The sequence below is a fragment of the Ctenocephalides felis genome, unplaced genomic scaffold, assembly GCF_003426905.1.
Source record: "Ctenocephalides felis isolate EL2017-DRISC unplaced genomic scaffold, ASM342690v1 CF-g0.4_SCAFFOLD_01886, whole genome shotgun sequence".
In the NCBI taxonomy this organism is placed as follows: Eukaryota; Metazoa; Arthropoda; class Insecta; order Siphonaptera; family Pulicidae; genus Ctenocephalides; species Ctenocephalides felis.
The window spans coordinates 183346856-183367508 of NW_020538040.1; the positions used below are offsets into that span (position 1 = coordinate 183346856).

Consider the following 20653-nt stretch of genomic DNA (forward strand, 5'->3'; position numbering starts at 1 on the left):
TCCATAACTAGAAACATATTTTTTGCATACAATTTCAGAATGATTTCAGAAGTAGTGTTTGCTGAGTCAAGGGTATCACAAAGATTATGAAATGAAAACCACGTGGTGGAATACTTTTTTATGTTTAATTATACTAGTTAAGGTGTTATAAAATAATCTAACTTCTATCGTGTTCAAATATAATTTTAAATAAATATTTTACAGATAGTTAATGCACAAGGTGATTTAAAAATTAACAAAAATGACGCCATTATTGACAAATATGTAAAAGAACAACTCAAACGTGCTACACGCTCATTAGAAAAAAGTTTCGAAAAGAAGATTCGTGTGAAAAAAAGTAGTATCATTAAATAGTTATACATTTCCAATATGTTTGTGTATAAATAAATTTTTATCTAGGTACCCAAGATTCAGATGTATCATTCCATGAACAATTTTTGCAAATTAATAACCAACCTTACTCGCCATTTTTAAAATTAGCCCAAACTCATAATTTCAATACAGTATATGCAGTTGATGAAAGGAACATTTTAAAATTCAATGAAAATAATTTAGAACATATCATTACTTTTAAACATGAAAAAATCCCGGTTTTCGTAGAGGTAAAACATAAATGACTTATTTCTTTACAACGTCTATTAATGCATTTTCGATCAGGTCGTCAATTGGATGAAAAATATTTTATTGTTTTTGGTCAAATTCGAAAACGATTTTGTTTATGTGTATCAATCTACAATTGATCAAAATCCAGTGCAAACAATTAAATTATCAGTTACTTCAGTTAAATGTTTTCATCGACAAGATATATATTGTATGTTTGTTACGCAATCTGGTAATGGGAAGACGGATGCCAGGTAATAAAAAGTTGTTTTATTTTATGAAATCAAGTCATAGAAAACAATGTATTTTTTTTAAGTAAACCCAAATTTTCTGGATAGATAATATTATTTACAATTAATTTTTTCTGAACATTAAAGCCTTGTTTCAAAAAAATTCGTGATGCTTGGTAATTTCATAGTCTTTCAATATACAATGTATAAAGTAATTTTCAATGAACGATTTTTAATTTTTTTTTTAATTTGAATCTTTAAAAGTTTGAATCAATAAATACTATTTTTTCCAATATATTTTATTTAATTAAAATCAGATTATTTAAATGGGTCGAAACGCATTTCGATGTTCAAGAGAACCTAGAAGTACCACATGTGTCTTCTATTATTGCATTTAAATGGAAAACAGATGACTTAATTTTGCTAGCACCCAAATATGGAGAAGGAAAGGTAGATATTAATTTTAAAATAAAAAAAAAAATATCTTCTACATATGTTATTAATTTCAGGCATCGTTGTTACTGCAATGGAATGGAAATAATTTAAAAAAAGTGCAAAATATGAAATTCCAAACTTCTTGTCGTGATTGTCTTAAATATTTTCAGTTCCAAACAAAATTTTATGTAGTTTCTGATAAAACTGTATTGGTTTGGAATGGTCATCGTTTAGTACAAGTTGGCAGTTTGGATCGAAAACCCGAATTTGGTGAGCCAACTTCGGTAGATGTATGGAGCAATGACAATCGGGCTGTGGTATTTGTTTTTTATAAGGTAAGAAAATGAAAATACAATATAACTAGGTGTGTCATTTTGCCTTAAAGCAAGTTGCGTAATCAACTTAATCAATATTGAAAATTAAAGTTTTCTTTTAGCAGTTTTTAAAGCTACCAGAAGTCGCATTTGTCTCTTGAAAATGGGTGTTTATAAATAAATTCTTATCAATAGTTTTCATTAAACTTCACGTTTCCAGCGATTGAATCCTATTTTTCAATACGTTTTTGGTTTGAAATTTTCTCCTAGTCGGTTTCAGTCAAATTTTTATCGGGCAATCACCAAAAAAATTAATCATGAATCATTCTTCAAAATGTTCACTATTAGAATTTGAATATTAATTTGCAGTTTTCTCTGTAAAAATTGTCTTATTTACAACTTTCTTCACAAAGTGCTTTAAAAATCTGATCACTGCTTAAAAACAGAATCATAGTGTGTTTTTTGCTTTAGAATTAATCTTATATTTAAAAAATGCTTGATTGTTGTGTTATGCTTTGGATATATATTTTTATTATAAATATATTATAATGTTGCAGCATTATATAGTTGTGCACAAAGTCTGGGACAAATTTCGTGTTGGAAATTATCGAAAAGTAAAAGAAAACATTGCCTCAGCAATCATAGTCAATTCTTCAAATGATGAAAATTCATTTATCACATATAGTACGTTATTTAAAAACAGAATATATCTTCAAACGATTCCATTTTCTGTTAAAATGCAAGATGAAGGTATAAAATACAAATGAATTTAACAAAAAAAATACAATATTTAAATTAAATTTCTTTACAGACGTTGTGGGATCCCAGTTGGATCCTCTTATGCAATGTTTTAGTAGTCTTCAAAATGCTATGTTAGTAAATCGTGAAAATATCAAGAAATTAGAATCCGAGGTATAATATACAAATTATTTAAAGTATCGTTTTGTAATTCATTGTTTCAATGTAATTTTATATTGTATTATTATTATATATTGAAACCAGGTTCCTTCTATTCTACGCATCGATACTCCACAAAACTATTCAGGAGTTCTAAAAGTTGGTGTCGCGACCAAAGTGCGATCGGGTACCGTATCCAATGGCCAAGAAAATTTCTATTATTTGACTAGTCCGACTGAATTATTACAAACTGTAGTTGAACTACAAAATAAGGCTGGAAATCTTAACAGTATGAGAGATCATTTCCTATATAAATCGCGCCCTAATACGGTAAGCAAAATTAAATAAAAAAACTTTTTTTCATGTATAACGTCTTGAATTGATTGTTATTTTGCTCAAGTACTAATATTAAAATGTATATTATATTTGTTTTTCAATATTTACTTCAATAAATCACAATTCAATTTAACTCACAAATATCATAATTTACAGTCGATTCATTCTACTATATAAAATCGTATTCATTACCTGTCTTAAATATGTACTTTATTCCAAATTGTGGTATGTTATCCTAGATTTCAGTAAACGTGTATGTCCCTGGAGGCGTTTCAACAATCGAAGGCAATTTAGGTTCAGCTTCTGTGTCCATGGCCACCGGACTAGATGGTATAGTTTTCCTTGATCGTCCGAGCGCTCCAGACTCCATGGAATCAGTTCTGGTAGCCCAAAGTATAAAAGCTCATCATTTGTACACTGCGCCTGGAACAATTGTCGATGGTAAGGCTCTTAAATAGAATTTGATATATTTTCTTAATTGAATTTAATTTGTCTGTATTTACAGATCTACTCCTTAGTGCAGGAGATCAAAAAATTACCGGAATATATTCCGGTACCAATTTGATTTTAAATAATATTCTACCTTCTCCTGGTTTGATAAATGATGTCCCGATCGAAAATTTAGTTGAGGCCAACGATGGAATCGTATATGGTACAAAAACAGTTCAAAATTTGTTTGTAAACAATATGAACGCCACTTTATTTAATCAGGTAAGCGGAATACAGCCGAATACATTACATAAGATATTCTTCATTTTATACAATAATAGTAATATTTTGCAGGTCGACACTTTAAGTTGGATAGAAAATATGAATTCTGAGTTCGAAGGAAATTTGGCGGTGTATGAAAACATTTCTGTCAAAAATCTGGATGTCGAATATCTGAATGGCATCAAATGGAATGACTTTTTAAAAACTCTTTACTTGGATATTGATGGTCATTCAAAAATTGAAGGTAACTTCATTAAATTTATTCACTTTAGTACTTCAATGTTAAATCTAACAATAATTATTCAAAATTTTATAATTTAAGGCGACTTGATTATAAAATCACGATCAAGAGTTCATTCTGGTCACTTGCAAAGCATATTTGGAATCCCAGTAGAAAATATATTTACAAAAACAACAGACCAAGTGATAACATCAAATATAACGATACAAAATCTTCATGTAGAAGAAGTTGTAGCAGGATCAATAAACAGTTTAAATTTCAAAGAAGCTATTGCTGCACCAGGAACCAACATCAGTAAATACAATTTACATATCAAGCCTGAGTATTTAATTCATTTTTATTCTATTTTTAGGAAATGTTGAAATTGAACATTTAAATGTAGAACACGATTTGACGTTAAACGATAACTCCTTGTTTGATAAACAAATTCCCGGAACAAAACTATTCGAACTTTTGCAAATCTATAATGGCAAGGTTTTGATCAAAGGTTCAGTAACAATACCAAACTTGCATTTAGAATCCGATGCAAAAGTGTATTTACAGGACAGTCCAGTGTTCATGAACATACCGCAATATTATTGGACGAAAACCAATGACCAGGTAATCAAATCACTAGGTAATATATAATTACTAATAAGGTGTTGACTTATTTTATTATTTAGGTCGTAAAATCCAATGTCACTTTTGTGAAAAATGTGAAAACGCCTCAAGTTTATTTGGACAAAGTAAATTCCCAAAATTGGTCACAGTATATTACTAAAGATGGAGAATTATCAACATTTGGACATTTGATATTCAGTCAAGCAGAAATCGGAGGCAATTTAAATTTTGATAGATCAAATGTGATGTACGATCCATTTTTACAAGTGCTTTATGAACATGCTGTTCGTCTCAATGGAAAGTAAGAACTTATAATTGTTTGACCCTGGAAAAACTATATTTACATATTTTACTTATTTCCATATTTTTGAAGAAGTTTATTTTAGCCAGAAAATTCGCAAAAGTATTGCAACATGTAAACGAATAAAAAGGATTTACTGTATATTATTATTAATCAAGTATCATCTATTCTAGGTGTACCATCCAAGGTGATGTTGAATTCACTGGTGAAGCTGATGTTAAAGATGCTAATGTGCAAATTTTGGATGGAATACCAGTTTCTAACTTAGTGTCAAAGACTGATACCAAAAAAAAATATTTCAGATGTATTTGTACTTTATAACATCAAATTTAATTTTAAAATGTGTATACAATAAATTTAATTTACCGTAGGTTCCAAAACTATACCTTATATGAATGTGTCTACACTTATGGCAAATGATGCATGTGCTGCATCATTAAACGGAGTCGACTTAAAAAAATATTTTGATAATTTGTTGAAGATAGATGAACCTGCATCTTTTGGTGAACTTAATATCGATTCCATAGCCGGTGAAAAATTATCTCATAATATAGGAAATATAGAATAGTTTATATTAGGATTTGAAAAAATAAGATATCTTCTATTTTCTAGCGGAATATATAAATTTGGAAGAGCTAAAGACAATAGATGCTGCCAATGTTGGAAAAGGCAATGAACAGTATCGTAGCAATGAAAATGATGGAGAATCACCAAAAGTTATTCGAATCAACGGGAGCGTTCATATTAAAGAAATCAAAAATCTTCAATCAGTGAATGAAATTGATCTTGCAGAATATTTGGACATGGTAACTACTATTTACATTCTTTAATAACAACCATTAATTTTACGTTTATTGACAATGATTTGTAGGTTGTTCTCAAAGACTCAAACAAACAAATTGGTGGTCGTAAGATATTTACAGCGCCGGTGACAATATTAGAAGAACTAACAGCTCCTGAAATATCTGGTGTAAATTTATACGATTTATATAACTATGGTCTTACTAAATCCACAAGTCAAAATATTACTGGGCATTACGAAATTTTAAACATCAAAACAGGTATTAATGTTTAAAATTATATACCATTTTTTTTTTTTTGTTATTTCTTCTTGGATTATTGCATAACTCGGAATGATGATAGATTTGGTGGTAAAAACGGAGGCAAAAGAAAAGCGAACGTCATTCTGATTACCAAAGATATCATCATACCAGGTTCAATTAAAATCCAAGACTAGCAACGGAAGATGTCTACTTGTGACACTCAACTATGCACCTTTTTTCAGATAATTTATTCGCAAATTATGTGAATAATATAAATACGGAGCAGCAATTAATCGATATTTCCATTTCTAATGAAATCAATTCTCCGGTTTGGTTCAAATCACCTTTAAGTGTGCAAAATATGATATGGAACAGCCAATGTTTTGTGAATAGTTCAAATTTATACGAAATGCCAAATAAGAAATGGAAGTTGATGTACATCCAAAACCAACTTCAACATCCAGAGTTGACCAAAGTTCTTGAAAATATAGTAGAAAATGCTGTTACTGATGGATTCGCTAAAAATATTACTGGAAAAGTATACCACGATTCATAGTGTTGCTTTTATACTTCCAAAGTATATTTGTTTTATTGTTTTAGGTGAGATTTACAGGAGCAGTTACGTTCGACAACATCATAACAACTAATTACATAAATAACGTAAACTTGGATTATATTGCGCAAGACGCTTTATTCAAACATTCCTCAGACGTTTGTATAACTTTATTTTTTCAGGCATTAAAAATCATTATTATATTATTTCTTTTGTGTGCAGGTTAAGCACATTAGCTGTTCCAAAACTTTTATTAGCCCTACAGTATTGTCACAAGGTGAAGTATTGGGTGACTTTGATGCATTTATCATCAATGGTGTTAAAATCGATGAATTGAATGAAAGTCTTGTTTGGAAAAATGAAGATGCTGTCATAACAGGCAGCAAGATTTTGAAACAAAACGTGTTTGTTGACGATTTGATAGTAAGATTCATCATCCTTTCAATAAAACAGAAACGTATCCTTCGTCCTTATTTATTGGTGATTTCTTTTCTAGGTTGAAGGTTTGGTCAATAGTGTTGCAGTAAATGATGTGGTTTTCTTCGAAAATGATCGTCCAATTCCTAATATTGTATTCAATACTTTGCATATAAAAGATAATTTGCAAGTACAGGATATAAATGGGCGTAATTTGGATGAATTTTTGTCTAAAAGAGTACGTTTACGAGGCGATGCCCAAAATGTATCAGCACACGTCCAATTCGCAAAATTAAATATAGCAGGTATTTAAAATAGCACTAAAGCAAAAATATATGTAATTAAAACATTTAGTTAAATATTTTGATCCCCAGGGCCTTCTTTTGTGTCAAAAATAAACAATATATCTTTGGATGAAGTCGTTTTTACTGATGTAGCAACGTCGGACACCATTACTGGAATGAAAGTGTTCGAGAAGGGTTTAAAAGTCTATGGAGATATTTCCGCAAATTTCTGAACGATTTTCATTTGCAAACTACGTATTCCAATAGTATTAGGAAAAATAAAGATTATTATATATCACATGTGGTAAATATTAAACCAGCAACATACCAATTTTCATCTAGTAGCTTCTTTCATTGTATAAATGTGTTAACTTTTTATAGGTATTTAATAATCCAGTACAGCTATTAAATGGCTTATATGCTCATGCCTATGAGAATCAAACCTGGTTAAACTTCTACGCGAAACCTTTCCTGGACAATACATTTGCCCAAGAGATGGACACGAAATTAAATTACACCTTCAACAGCATTAAACGTGAGAGTCTGAAGTTTAATAATTTCGAAAAATGCAAATATAATTTTTAATACTATTCACAGCGTATTATCATTATTTGTACTTGGAGCCATCAGAAATACGGATACTAGAACCGCCATCCAAAAAAGTCGAGACTATCAGGCCAGGATTTTTACAACTTTCGAATGATGTATCAGGAGAAGTCTGTTATTTGCCACAATTTTGTCCTTGCTCTGTACAATACACAGTTAGTCATAAAATTATACAACATATTACAAACATTATTAAATGTTAATTTACTTTATTCATATTTTTGTAGGTGGATATATCAAATCAGCGTTCTATCTCTATTTTGCCTGGAAATGCTACACACAGAGTATTTTCCTATCATGATGATGGTATAGGTATCAATATTTTTACGAATTCAATTAGCACGAGTGCATTTTGCAGGTAAGACAATATTTCAACATTTAAAACTTAACGAAATTTACACGAAAGCTAGTTTTAATCTTTGTTTCCAGTACTGCTAATGAAGAATTAACTTACGTTACTTGGATGGAACCACAACGCGAAACACCTGACAGTACACCTATAGGTATGTATTCAACCTTATTCACTAAAATTTGACCAAATCTGGTTAAAATGAAATTATTTCTGCACACAGGTGATATTACTATTGACCAAAAATATTACAATGGATATTTGAGTGATGCAAAATTCTTCAGAGATCGTAGTAGTCGTATATTTCTCGTACTGGCAATGTATTATGATAAATCATCTGATTCTCATGATATCGATTCCTTGTTACTCGAATTGAACATGACAACGGTAAGTGATAATATCGATTTAACAAAAATCCTTTTAGAAGTTTAGTTTACCAAATTAGATGCTCTGATTGTGAATTTACATACATAGGTAAAACTTGACGAAAACACCTTCATCAAAACCAAAATAATTATAAAAATAGCAGTAAGCAATGTAGAACCATAATGACCGAGCACATTAACGATTTAAATCACACATGATTTTTTTAAACTCAAATACTTCATATTTTGGAGGAAATCTGTTTAGGCGACGTTTTGCTGTCATTCAATTATATGTTAATAATCAATTTTAATTTTATTTTAATTAGAGGGAAACACACATAGTTCAGTATATTCCAACAAGATCTGCAACGACCTTAGAACTTCTGCAGAGTCCCTTTGGGACGCATCTTGTAATCTGCAACGCTGTGCAAAATGAGGACATTCAAGCATATTTTGAAATAATGAAATACGACCAAGAAAACTATCAGGTAAACATTTTTTGGTGAAAATGAACCATCATGATAATTCTTATTAATCAATTACAATTTCAGTTCAAACCAGTACGTACAGTTTCGACAGAAGGTTGTGGCTTGATGGCTAGCGCAGTTTTTGGAAAAGAGCAATTTATTTTTGTGGGCGACGAGAATTATAAAATTCTTAGAATTAATCGTTACATAGAACAGCTGGATATGTTCCATTATTTCCAGAGCTTTATATATGAGTCATATTTGCGTGGATTGCATATTTTCTACCCTCAAAGTAAAAAAGCCTAACTAAATATACTATTAAATTCAGCATTAAATAATAATACTCTTGTTTTATAATTTCAGATTCCAAAAAGGGTGAAGTATTATTATGTGTGACCACAGATAATGGAAACTTTTATATTTATGATTATACATACATTGAAGTAAGTTGGAAAATGCAAATACAATCATTACGAAATTCCGTAAACTTAATCCTTTCTCATTTTATTTTAGGGTTGGAAGCAAATATCAACAGGATATCTAAAAAATGTCCATGATGTTACACACTTCCAATTAAATCATGAAGAATTTCTGTTCATGTCATCCACATACAAAAATATGGTCTTCAGGATAATCAGACAAGGAATACCTTAAGTATCATTAGAAAAAAATAGCATGTAAATTTAATATATATTAAATGTAATTTTAAATTCCCATTGCTACAAATGTAAATCCATAAGTAATAACAAAAATATAAATATTACACTATATTTTCCTAAAAAACTATATTTAGCAATAAACAACAGCCACCATTAACAATTCTTTGGAAGTAAAACTACAATTTTATAATAAATTGCAACCTGCACCGCAACTAAGTTGTAGTACTTTTTTATAAAGTTCATTACTATATAATTAAATTCTAATTAATAATTACAACCTGCGTTATTGCAATTGATGCTAACAATATTTCCAATCAGAATATTAGAAATGTGTATGTTATAAGAACATTGTTGACCATCTAATTATGAAAGTATCATTACAAAATATATAAACTAAATTTATTTAAAATAATTTGTTCACAGTTTCGGCATATTTACTTTAAATGAAATGCATATTTATAGTATCAAATACTTTTTTGCATCTCATAAGTATACAAAACAAACTCTAGTATATTATAATTTTTATACTTGATTGACTAACTAAAATTGAAGGTTTGTTTGCGCAATGAGATCAAAATTTTGAACTTAGAAGAGTAAGGTAAAATTAGCAAATATTTCCTAAAAATTAGTGCTAATTTTACATATAACACTTACATAGCACCTGAAGACAAATAACACTAACCTTAAAAATAACTATTTTCAGATATATTTACAAATCCAACAAATTGATGCTTTAAGACATAATGCCATGCACCACTAGTTAATTTTTTAATTACTTCACCCATTAGTAATAATTAAAACAAGTCAAATCTCTTTACAGGCATGAAAACGGTCAAAAGTGTTATTACATTAGCCTATGAAATAAATTGTACAACAAATGTTTTAAATGAAGACATTTTCTCAATAAAGCTAATACAAAAAGCTAACAATTGATAGTAATAACATTGAATGCAAAAACCTTAATTTCCTTTTAAAAAACTATGCGAACGATACTGCAGTACTAAAAATATTATAAATAGGAATTAAAACCAAATACACCGACAGAGGGAAATTGTATATACTATTATACTTATTAGCAGCCGAATTTCCTATCTTAACAATGCATCATTGTTGATCTATGTTTGTTTAATTTATTGCTGTTTTCGTACGTTCTACTTCAGTTGATTCCCGAGTCTTGCGGGCATCACATCAAGGCGTGTCGACCCTAGCGCCAACCCAATGGGGTCGACTAGCCGCATGTTGCGGATGCCGAAGAAAGCAAGACAGTTTTGTGTAAGTGGGATTTTAACGCTTGTGCTTGGGTGAAGCCATGACCGAGTGCGATAAGTGAGTATTGCATTTTTAATATATTGGTCTTCATATACGCGGTATTAATTTTGCCTTAGAATGTTTTTACTGATTCGGACAAAAAAGTTTGAAGCTGATTTTTTGTACATAGATATGACAAAGTGGTGATGATATAGTCGATAATCAATTTTATGTTAATTAAAAAATGTGGACTTACGTTTCAAAGCATTTTTTCATAGATTCATATTGTGCAATTATTGTGCGAGACTTCAGTTATGTCACTCTAATGTCAAAATTTTAATTGCACTTCAGCAATTTAGTTTTAACGATTCTTAAAACGACACTGGATGATTGATACAAGACATTTTGAGCGTGGAAAAATAAATAAATTTATTAAAACCAGTTTTTTCTTAATATTGTGGAATTTATATTAATTTGTCGACACTTTATGACACCGTGACAATCGCGCACCTTAACAATTATCACACATGTGCCGCATCCTAACATAAAACAAAGAAAACCACACAAGTCAATAAAATCTGGTAAAATTGTATTTTCTTGAATTTTGTTCGATTTATATGTATTCAAAATGAAAAATTCTTTTATTTAATCACCATAACAAAACTTTTTTAATTAATTCACCCGTCATTTTTGACATGACATATTACAATCACCAACTTCAAGATAATTCATTAGCACTCGTCTCATTCGTCGAAGTGAATGCAACCTGAACTTAACGCAACGAATCACGTAGTTTGCACATGGAGATCGTTAATCGGCATTGTTAAGGTTAGTTTTAAAACTCTTTAAATACGGTTCGTTATTAGACTTAAATTAAGTGAAACACGCAAAAACGATATGTACTTATGATACAGGTAACAAAAATAACATTTCTGTAAAGTAAATAACAAACACCACACTAAATTGTCTCAATGAACTATCTTTACTATATCTATTTGGCTGTAACAAAGAAAATCTATTTTTCTTGTGCGGCAAGGTAATATAGCAAAGCATCACAGCCTGTGAAGTCATTTTAATTATACTATGCAATTAAGCTATTATTTCAGTGCCCTACCTCATATATTAGTATACTTTATTATACTCTAAGTTAAAGTTACGTGCTTAAGGAAAGCATTCAAATAAGTCGACCTCATTATAATAACACTGTTTATTATATATTATATGCTTTTTTCTTGTAATATTATGTTCATGTGTGTATTAATACTAGTACAAATTACTTTCCATGTCAGTCACAGTTACTTCAAGGGAAACCTTACATGCTTTTATACAACGGTGATATGTCATCATTGGAAGTTCACATGTCAAATTATTCAACAATTCAATTATTCAACTTAATTCAGTGTAAGATATTTCAATTCTTCATGTAAGATTTCCACCATTTTGGTCATGCATATTTGTGCTTTGTATTAAAGTATCTACTCAACGTAATATCTTACAAAAGTTTCATAATAAATATTACATACTTAAAATTGCCATGATATATTATTTTCTTCTTTCTTTCACAGCCCGAATATTCGCCGTACTTCTAACTTGGTTCCAGTGAGAGCTAGCACCTTCTTCAAAGAATCAGTGGTACCAAGACCCCAAACATCCATTGTCGCACGTGACATGCTTGCAATCCTAAAGGACGTAAGTGGGCATTATATAATTGATAATACTTTGTATATATATATATATATATATATATATATATATATATATATATATATATATATATAAACCTATTTAAACAGGCATCCATCCAGATGATAAATATAAAGAAACTAAATTATGTTTCTTAAAGTAAATTTAATGATCCATACGTTTCAGAGCTCCAATTTTACTCTTCTTCAGTGGCAATAGATATGTAAGTCTAATTGCTATATATTAGTAATTACATTAGATACAATTAGTTATATTACTATGCGCACTGAAGAAAAGTCAAATTGGGACTCGAAACATATGGACCATTAAATTTACATTAATAAACATAATTTAGTTTTTTTTATATTTATCTGGGTGGATACCTGTTTAAAAAGGTTTATGGTTTTATCAACACACACACACACACACACACACACACACACATATATATTATTATTATTATTACTGATTACCTTCCTCCTGAAAGGGAATGTAGAAATTTCCAATAACTTGGTCTAAGATTAGTTGGTTCTAATACTGCACAGTGAAATAAAATGGCAGTGCTAAAGCAATATAAAAATATAGTAAACCCAGGTACTTCTCGTACAAATCCTTTTAAAACTGCTATATTATAGGAAATCTGAAAAATTATATCATTATAAACATAAGGTCGAGAACAAATCATAAATTAGATAGTAAAGAAGCTTACATGAAGCATTTTCCACATCACGTATAATGCAATGTTATTACTTCGGTATTTACCAAATGCTAATCCTGCTAAAATACCTGCAGGTAAAGCATGCTCTGGCCTATCTTTCCCTGAGATCCACCTCAAAACACAAGATGATAACTGAAAATTTTTAATTCATGATTTCCAAATTCAAATACTTATTGCAAAATGAATTGTATAATCTTACTCTAAAAATACCGGTAAATCCACCAAGAAACATTGCTAAAGAATATGATGATTTGTTGAGTATTATATTTGAAATTTCTTTGGGCCTTCTAGCGATTGTTCCTATGCGCATGAAAATTCGGAGTCCCAATTGAAAGCATACACCCAAGGAGAACATTTTGAACCATCCCTAGAAAAGAATAGTAAAAGCCACTGGAGAATCAATATTCATCGAGATTGTATAAGTGTTTAAATCAAAAATTTAGGTAAGTCAAACATATCTTACCTGTGTAACATAATGCATACAACTTGCAGGGTGCAAACAAGTGTTATGCCTTGGTAAAGATTTAATCATTTCATTGAAATGTTTAATGAACTTAATTTTATGCAAGGCAGCTTTTCTATTTTTAATATCACATACTGCTTGTTCACTTTTATTTTTCAATTTATCACTATATCCAAATGCTTCATAAGGACCCACAACGAATCTGAAAACCAAAATCACCTTGAAAATGACAAAATAATTCAATTACATTTTTGTCTATTTACTTTGAAACAAGTCCAAGTTGATCTTTGCTCAAATAGTCGTTGCTTCTATAATAATACATAAGAATAGCAATGCTCATGGAAAAGATTCCCACTTCTCCATATTTTATAGATCGGACATATCCCCTAGACTTTAACATATTCCAAACAGTTTCTGTTGCTTCATTTGATACATATAAACATAATAAATTTCGTCTAGATGGCCGTTCTAGTAATATTGCAGCAAACGATGCAAGAAACGAAGGCACGTATGAGACTGTCAATATATTGTAATTGCCACAAACTTTTCTGAAATAATAAAATAAAAATATTGAGTAACATTGTTTCTGTGGGTTATATGAATTTGATTAAACAAACCTGAGAAAACATAAAAACATAGGGAATGTAAAACCATTTGTCGTTAAAAATGCTGCAGATTGTAGAATCCCCAGAAAAGTCTTTCTTAAGTCCGATTTATTTGGTACTTTGCCTCGCATCAATAGTCCGACCTAAAATCAGGAAATAAACCATAAATAATTTGTGGCCATGCCGTTTGTAACTTTAATATCATTCGATAAATAGAACTCAATAGTATAACTTTCTCATAATTATATATATATTTTGTGGCATGATGTTAGTGGTAATTCTTCTCCAAAATGGCTTGACGAATCTTTATGAAACAAAATTTTATAATCACATTCAGTATGACTTGGAGAATTGGACAACATCTATATTTCATGCGCCTGAGTGGTGAGGGTTGGTCGCCCTTAAGTTACTTTTTTGATCATTTTTTTTGTTTTATCATACATCCCTAAATTTTCACCCTCTTACTTCGAACCTCTATTTCGTTATAGTCATTTTAGTAATCGAATATTGTCAGTCTGAGTGTTTTTCACTGAATTTCGACTAAGATTTTTTTAAACTTACGGAAAAGCTAAATTTAACTTATTTTTAATTAAATGATGTAGACCCCTAAGTTTATGTTGGGATAATTAAACAATATCGCGACAAACAAATTTATTTTAGACTAAACTATTTCTAACGGACAAAAACGTTCTGCTTTCAATATAAAACTTTTAGAATGGTGAAAAACGTTTTCGTAATAACCCAATAAATTTCTTAGTTATTGAATTAATTTTCAACCGCTTTCAGTATGTGTTTTGGGAAATTTTACTAATTTTTTACTTTTACTACTTTGGCAAAAATGAACATTCAGATTTTGCTTTGTAATTCAGAAATTAATGAATTAATGAAAAGAGAGATAATTATATATTTAAATCTTGAATTATCAAATGTGCTAAATAAATTTAATGAAATCCGTTTCAAATTAGAGTGGCATTGGCAATGAAGAAATTTTTTTATGGTTAAATAACGATACATATAAATTTATTTATAAAATATTAAACTTAGTATCTAGATCTGTTGATATAAAAAATATATAATTTACAATAGTGTAGTTATTTAAAAAATACAAAAATTTTGATTCAAAACCTTCTAGATAAACAATGTGGGAATTGAATGGTGCCCACAAATGTCAAATACACTCACGCATACGAACATTTTGATACATCAACTTTGAAATATATATTGACAAATATATATATATATATTATATTTATAAATTTTATATTGTATACTCCTATTTAAAATATCCAAATCTAATAAGCGGAGTGTTATGAAAATAATTAGTTAAAATATTACAGAAACCACAGAGTTTTTTTTTACAACTATGGCTGAGGCTGCTGTAGAAGAAATTCCGACAGCTCCTGCAAGGTACTATTGTCATGGATGCTCTAGCGAATTCGATGAGATGAATCCGGGATATGTTTGCCCAAATTGCGCATGTGGATTCGTTGAAGAATTAGATCCACCAGTTGAGATGAGTGCGGAGGAAAATGGCCAGCAAAATGACCAGGAAAATGAAGGTCCTTCCTTCTTTGACGATCCCGTGGGAAATTTGGTGTCGTCACTTTTCCCTGGTTCTCGCAATCATCATAACTCCGAACGAGGGACTAGCACACACCACCAACACTATCCTCCGTTAGTCAACTTTCTGCACGACCTCGTGAGTTCGGCCGGTGGTGCTCATTTGGTCCAATCGACAACCACGATGACAGTCGGGGGTGAGGCAATGATGGTCTCAGGAAACATGGCCAATTACATTTGGAGCAGAGAGGGTTTAGACCAGATACTAAATTATTTTCTTAACCAAAGTGTTGACCCGCAACCTTTAGAACCAGAACAAATATCTACTTTACCGACCATTAAAATTACTTCAGAACAAACATCGGTTAAGTTAAGGTGTTCCATTTGCTGGGAACATTTTAAAGAGGACGAAATGGTGAGACAATTACTGTGCTCTCATATCTACCATGATGAGTGCATATTTCCGTGGTTACAAATGCATGCAACATGCCCCATTTGCCGAAGTAGGGTGCGCCCAAGAAGCGAATGAGAATACATTCATTTATAAAGCTTGTTAAGTTTCAACTTTAAATTTTTTTATTAATATGAGCATGTACTTACATTGTACATAATATGAAAAGCATAAGCTATAATAAAAGAACTAAAAAGAGTTGAATGTATATATATATATATATATAAAGGATGTCTGCCTGTGTGTTTATGTCCTATGCTTTCATAAACGATACATCTATCACCGAACAGGGTTTGCATATTTTAAATGAAACCAAAAATAAAGGTTAGCCACCCGGAAGAATTTTTAAAAATATTTTTGCCTATATTTATTTTTTTTATAATGCGTATATACAAAACACATAACCCTAAATTTTCACTCTCTTACCACAAATCCCTATTTCATAAGAAAAATAGTATTTGCAACATTTTTTATACCAATATCTGTTAGGGAACGTTTTTGACTGAAATTATTGATGAAGCTTAATTTTTTTTTTTTCAAGAAACATTTTATTTTCATTACGGGTTGACCACCTCTAACACTTTCAAATTGTTTTAAGACATTTCTTGCGGAATTAAAATGTAAGTACATATAGATATTAATATAAAGTAAAGCGGGGCTTGAAGCTCTACAGATAAAATCGTCCACCTAAATTTACGATATCTAAATATAATTTATAAGTATACTTTAATTGTTTTTTAAAAGATTTTTTATACAGCGTCTATAAAGGTGTGGCTGGGGTAAAAAGGACCAACACAACTTCACACTTGCAAAGGCGTAAAAAATAAATTTGGTTTTCACAGTATATTTATTGAAAGTCAAAAAATACTGATATGCTTATAAGCTTATATTTTGTGATGTTGAATGGGATATTTCACTCGAAGATGCATCTACAGCTCAACAATGAATCATGAAAGGTACGTGTGCTATTTTCCATCTTGATAACTACATGAAATAGAATCGCATTTTTGTTTAGATTTTTATGCATATGTATATATAATAGAAAAAGATTTAGATTCTGAAGACTAAGATTCTAATACTATGTATCTCATACTTACTGTATATGCAACTGTATATATTTTGATGGTCCTCTCGAAAGCCTGAAGTGTTAAATCAGCACAGGCATCAGAACAACTATTTGTCCAAGGGTGCACATATTCAATACAAGTAGTATCAATTGGTTTAAATTTACTCAACAACACCATTTTGGCGACTGAAAAATAATCGATATTATTAATACAGAATCAACTGCGATGAACAATTGTATTGTTTTTAATCAATATATTCGAATGACCCAAATATACGTCACTCAAATGATTTTATCAAAGTTCAAGACATTTTTTTTATTGAGATAACACACACACTTTTATGGTGTTTTTTATGAGTTGTTTGACTACGTACTTCGAGTTCGCAATGAACACAGGTGTTTAGATATTTTGATTTTGTTCAAAATATTTAAAAACAAACTGCATTTGGCGGTATCATTGTTTATATTCCATTTCAAAACATACAAATTGTCAAATGAATTGACATATGATCGAATTGAAATGTCAAAGTGAACGTTGCGGAATTTGATATAAGATGGAGCTAGTAGTAACTTAAATCCAAGCGCAAAATTTGAATTCACTTAATTCTCAAACTACGAAAATAATTATATTTCAATTCAATGAATTTCTAATTTGATGTAATACGTTTTTGTATGAACTCATGATTTTATTTAACTAAAATAACTTGGTGTATGTGATATTTTGCCTTGAGGCAATTTGCATTAACTTCCCGACACGTGCAAATAATCATAAAAAAACTGAGATTAGCTATTTAGATAAAATTTTCAACTGTTTATTTTGACTTTTTATTCGAAGCTAATCAATGGAATTTACATACTTTTCAAACAGAGTTTTAATATCTTTAATTGTATTACATTTTAAAAGCGCGGACTTTTCCAAACTTCAATAAATTTTTATAATTCAGACACTTTTGGTAAGACTAGAATTGTTACTATGAAAATTTACATCGAAATCTTACAAAAATCTTTAGCCTATCTTTACTAAAAACTAATCAGCACGATTATCATCTGATCTTTTCAATGGTTTTTTGAATTGTCAAAATCTGTTCAGGATCAATATATATATATATATATATATATATATATATATGTTAACTAATACTAATTGATATATCTTTATAAATATATTTTAGTATCAATTTATGTATCCACTATATTCATTTTGTGGAACATTTTTCACAATACACGAATTTATATAAAAGAGTGTACTATCTCATCACTACACTAATTTCAGTAACAATTTTTTAAGCGCAAATCAGATATATATATATATATATATATATTAGATATTAGTCTTGGATTTGTAAATATTTTGTAGAGTTTCGAACAAAGAATCCAAATGTTATAAAAAACAAAAGTTTTTTTTAAACCATTTCTTTATTTATTTACTGTCGACGTTTCGGAACTAGGTACGTTCCATCTTCAGAACATCTGTCTAGAAACATGATCTTGATATGAACAACTTTGAGCCGACATTTGCGAATCTAAATCTTAAGTTAAACAAGCAATTTATTGAAAAAAAGTAGAAAACGGTGGATTTTTATATAAAATAAATAAAATTGCGGTAGAAATAACATTACAAAATATGACAATATAATCAAAATGGAAGGAATAAAAATAAGTGTGTAGATCATATAACAAAATATTAAAAATGTTAGAAAATTAGAAAGTTTTAAAAAAGGGTTAAGAAAAATAGATTTAATTACCTATATGATTGATTATATACACTAACACTTTTTCACTAAAAACAATTTTATCAAAAAAAATTCCTTTCAGACGAAGAAATAATTTTTGTAATTCAAATATTTTAAGTTTGTTATGTGAGACAAAAAGATTTATTCCTTTGATGTTATGAGTTAACTTTTTGGTAACAAACCGATTATTGAAAGGATAAATTTTAAGGAGAAACACTTGACTTATACATGCAGATTTTTATCTTGTTAAAATTCATCCAATTACAATTCAAAATAATTTGAATTACAAACTTATTTCTTCGCCTGAAAAGAAATGTATAAAAAGATGATTTTTTATTGATAAAATCGTTTCAATCATACAGGTAATTAATTCTGTTTCTTCTTACCTTTTTTTAAAACATTTAATTTTCTAACATTTTTTATTTTGTTATGTAATCCACTCATTTATTTTTATTATTTTCATGTTGATCATATTGTCACATATTTGTAATGTTACTTCTTCCACAATTTTATTCATTTTATATCACTTTTGGGATTCTTTATTTGAAGCTTTACAAAATATTTACAAATCCAAGACTCTAACAATTTATATATATATATAATATTATATATAAATTAATATATATATATATATTATATATTAATTTGGAAATATGAACAAAACAACCTCTTTTTGCACTAATTTATTAAATAATAATTTTCACATACGTTTCGAGACTAGGTTTGTCTCATCATCAGTGTGTTGGAAGAATTAGAGTCCTTCCTTTTCTATCTGATATTGCGTGACTAACCACTTGAGATTGAATAGAGAATTCGGACTCCGACGATCGTTGGTGGGGCAGAAGACAGTATATTGAACCCTAGATAAATAAGCCTAGATAAATTGAACGACTTGTAACGGATAACACATAGTGCTAATTTAGGTTTCCATATTTTAAATTTTAAATTATAACACAATGATGATGAGACAAACCTAGTCTCGAAACGTTTGTGAAAATTATCATTTAATAAATTAGTGCCAAAAAGTTGTTGTTTGTTCATATTTCCAAATAATATCTATTTATCCACTCAGAATACATTGCTATATAATATATATATATATATATATATATATCTATATATATATATGTATATATATATATATATATATATATATATATATATATATCAAATGTATTCTGAGGAGATAGATATTAATTTAGAAATATGAACAAACAACACTTTTTTGCACTAATTTATTAAATAATTAAGAGTGTTGTTTGTTCATATTTCTAAATATATATATATTATATATATATATATATATATATATATATTAATGAAGCACAAAATATAAACGAAATATTTACTTACTCTTCAGTGAACAGATTGAAATTCGAAAGATTCAATAACAATAAATAATATATAATCTGGTCGTTGCATTAAATCTATCGCATTAGTACCGCTCACGTTCTTACTGTTTACACTGGTTGCATGTTAGCGTCAACCTATGAGGAGGCATAATATCGCGTATGGCGACCTGATACGATGCTAATGACTTATTCAAAGATTATATTATTATACCGTGGCGAAATGCCGAAGATACAAATTCGTCAACCTTGAATTGATTACGCGCTATCTACACTGTATTATCGTTTGAACAGCACAATGAATTGATTTTGCTTATTATTAACGAAATATATTGATCTGCAACTCTTGATCAATAACAAATGGTTCTA

General features: G+C 29.4%; 3 protein-coding genes across 9 annotated transcripts in view; 2 read left to right on the forward strand and 1 right to left on the reverse strand.

The window, feature by feature from the left end:
* LOC113377475 (E3 ubiquitin-protein ligase RNF126-A-like) overlaps window positions 1-16294 on the forward strand; it is a 19146-nt gene extending 2852 nt beyond the window's left edge. For 2 of the 7 annotated variants that reach the window (XM_026617812.1, XM_026617815.1), the window contains exons 3-4: window positions 13349-13500; window positions 15463-16294. In XM_026617812.1, coding sequence (XP_026473597.1) covers window positions 15489-16214 — 726 coding nt within the window. In that variant the 5' untranslated portion in view covers window positions 13349-13500; window positions 15463-15488 and the 3' untranslated portion in view covers window positions 16215-16294. Of the gene's footprint in view, window positions 1-10600; window positions 10735-11437; window positions 11485-11539; window positions 11571-12221; window positions 12346-13348; window positions 13501-15462 lie in introns of those variants that run through there. The other 5 variants (XM_026617809.1, XM_026617810.1, XM_026617811.1 and 2 more) reach the window with 5 other exon arrangements.
* Window positions 53-9555, forward strand: LOC113376354. The gene is made up of 34 exons (XM_026616260.1): window positions 53-142; window positions 205-337; window positions 400-602; window positions 658-854; window positions 1148-1280; window positions 1340-1600; window positions 2137-2329; window positions 2391-2491; window positions 2582-2806; window positions 3052-3253; window positions 3318-3523; window positions 3596-3767; window positions 3846-4058; window positions 4117-4364; window positions 4427-4665; window positions 4839-4969; window positions 5037-5195; window positions 5278-5471; window positions 5537-5726; window positions 5951-6246; window positions 6309-6419; window positions 6484-6684; window positions 6758-6983; window positions 7053-7065; window positions 7116-7266; window positions 7344-7497; window positions 7560-7723; window positions 7796-7926; window positions 7998-8071; window positions 8141-8304; window positions 8609-8770; window positions 8834-9041; window positions 9113-9192; window positions 9263-9555. Exons 1-34 carry the CDS (start codon window positions 92-94, stop codon window positions 9401-9403), a joined length of 5727 nt encoding a protein of 1908 aa, XP_026472045.1. The 5' UTR covers window positions 53-91; the 3' UTR covers window positions 9404-9555.
* Window positions 12203-17709, reverse strand: LOC113377474 (transmembrane protein 135-like). The gene is made up of 9 exons (XM_026617808.1): window positions 17577-17709; window positions 17234-17388; window positions 14138-14268; window positions 13784-14068; window positions 13521-13722; window positions 13257-13424; window positions 13049-13189; window positions 12813-12979; window positions 12203-12336 (listed from the first exon to the last, which is right to left on the reverse strand). Exons 2-9 carry the CDS (start codon window positions 17378-17380, stop codon window positions 12216-12218), a joined length of 1362 nt encoding a protein of 453 aa, XP_026473593.1. The 5' UTR covers window positions 17381-17388; window positions 17577-17709; the 3' UTR covers window positions 12203-12215.
* Between the last annotated feature and the right edge of the window lie 2944 nt (window positions 17710-20653).

Coding starts and splice junctions, on each gene's coding strand:
- LOC113376354 (XM_026616260.1), top strand. CDS start 92: ATGAAAACCACGTGGTGGAATACTTTTTTATGTTTAATTATACTAGTT. Junction 3,254..3,317: donor GCCTGGAACAATTGTCGATG/GTAAGGCTCTTA, acceptor CTGTATTTACAG/ATCTACTCCTTAGTGCAGGA. Junction 6,685..6,757: donor TGTTTGTTGACGATTTGATA/GTAAGATTCATC, acceptor TTTCTTTTCTAG/GTTGAAGGTTTGGTCAATAG.
- LOC113377474 (XM_026617808.1), bottom strand. CDS start 17,380: ATGGTGTTGTTGAGTAAATTTAAACCAATTGATACTACTTGTATTGAA. Junction 13,190..13,256: donor GATTTACCGGTATTTTTAGA/GTAAGATTATAC, acceptor AAAAATTTTCAG/TTATCATCTTGTGTTTTGAG. Junction 12,980..13,048: donor TGATGTGGAAAATGCTTCAT/GTAAGCTTCTTT, acceptor ATAATTTTTCAG/ATTTCCTATAATATAGCAGT.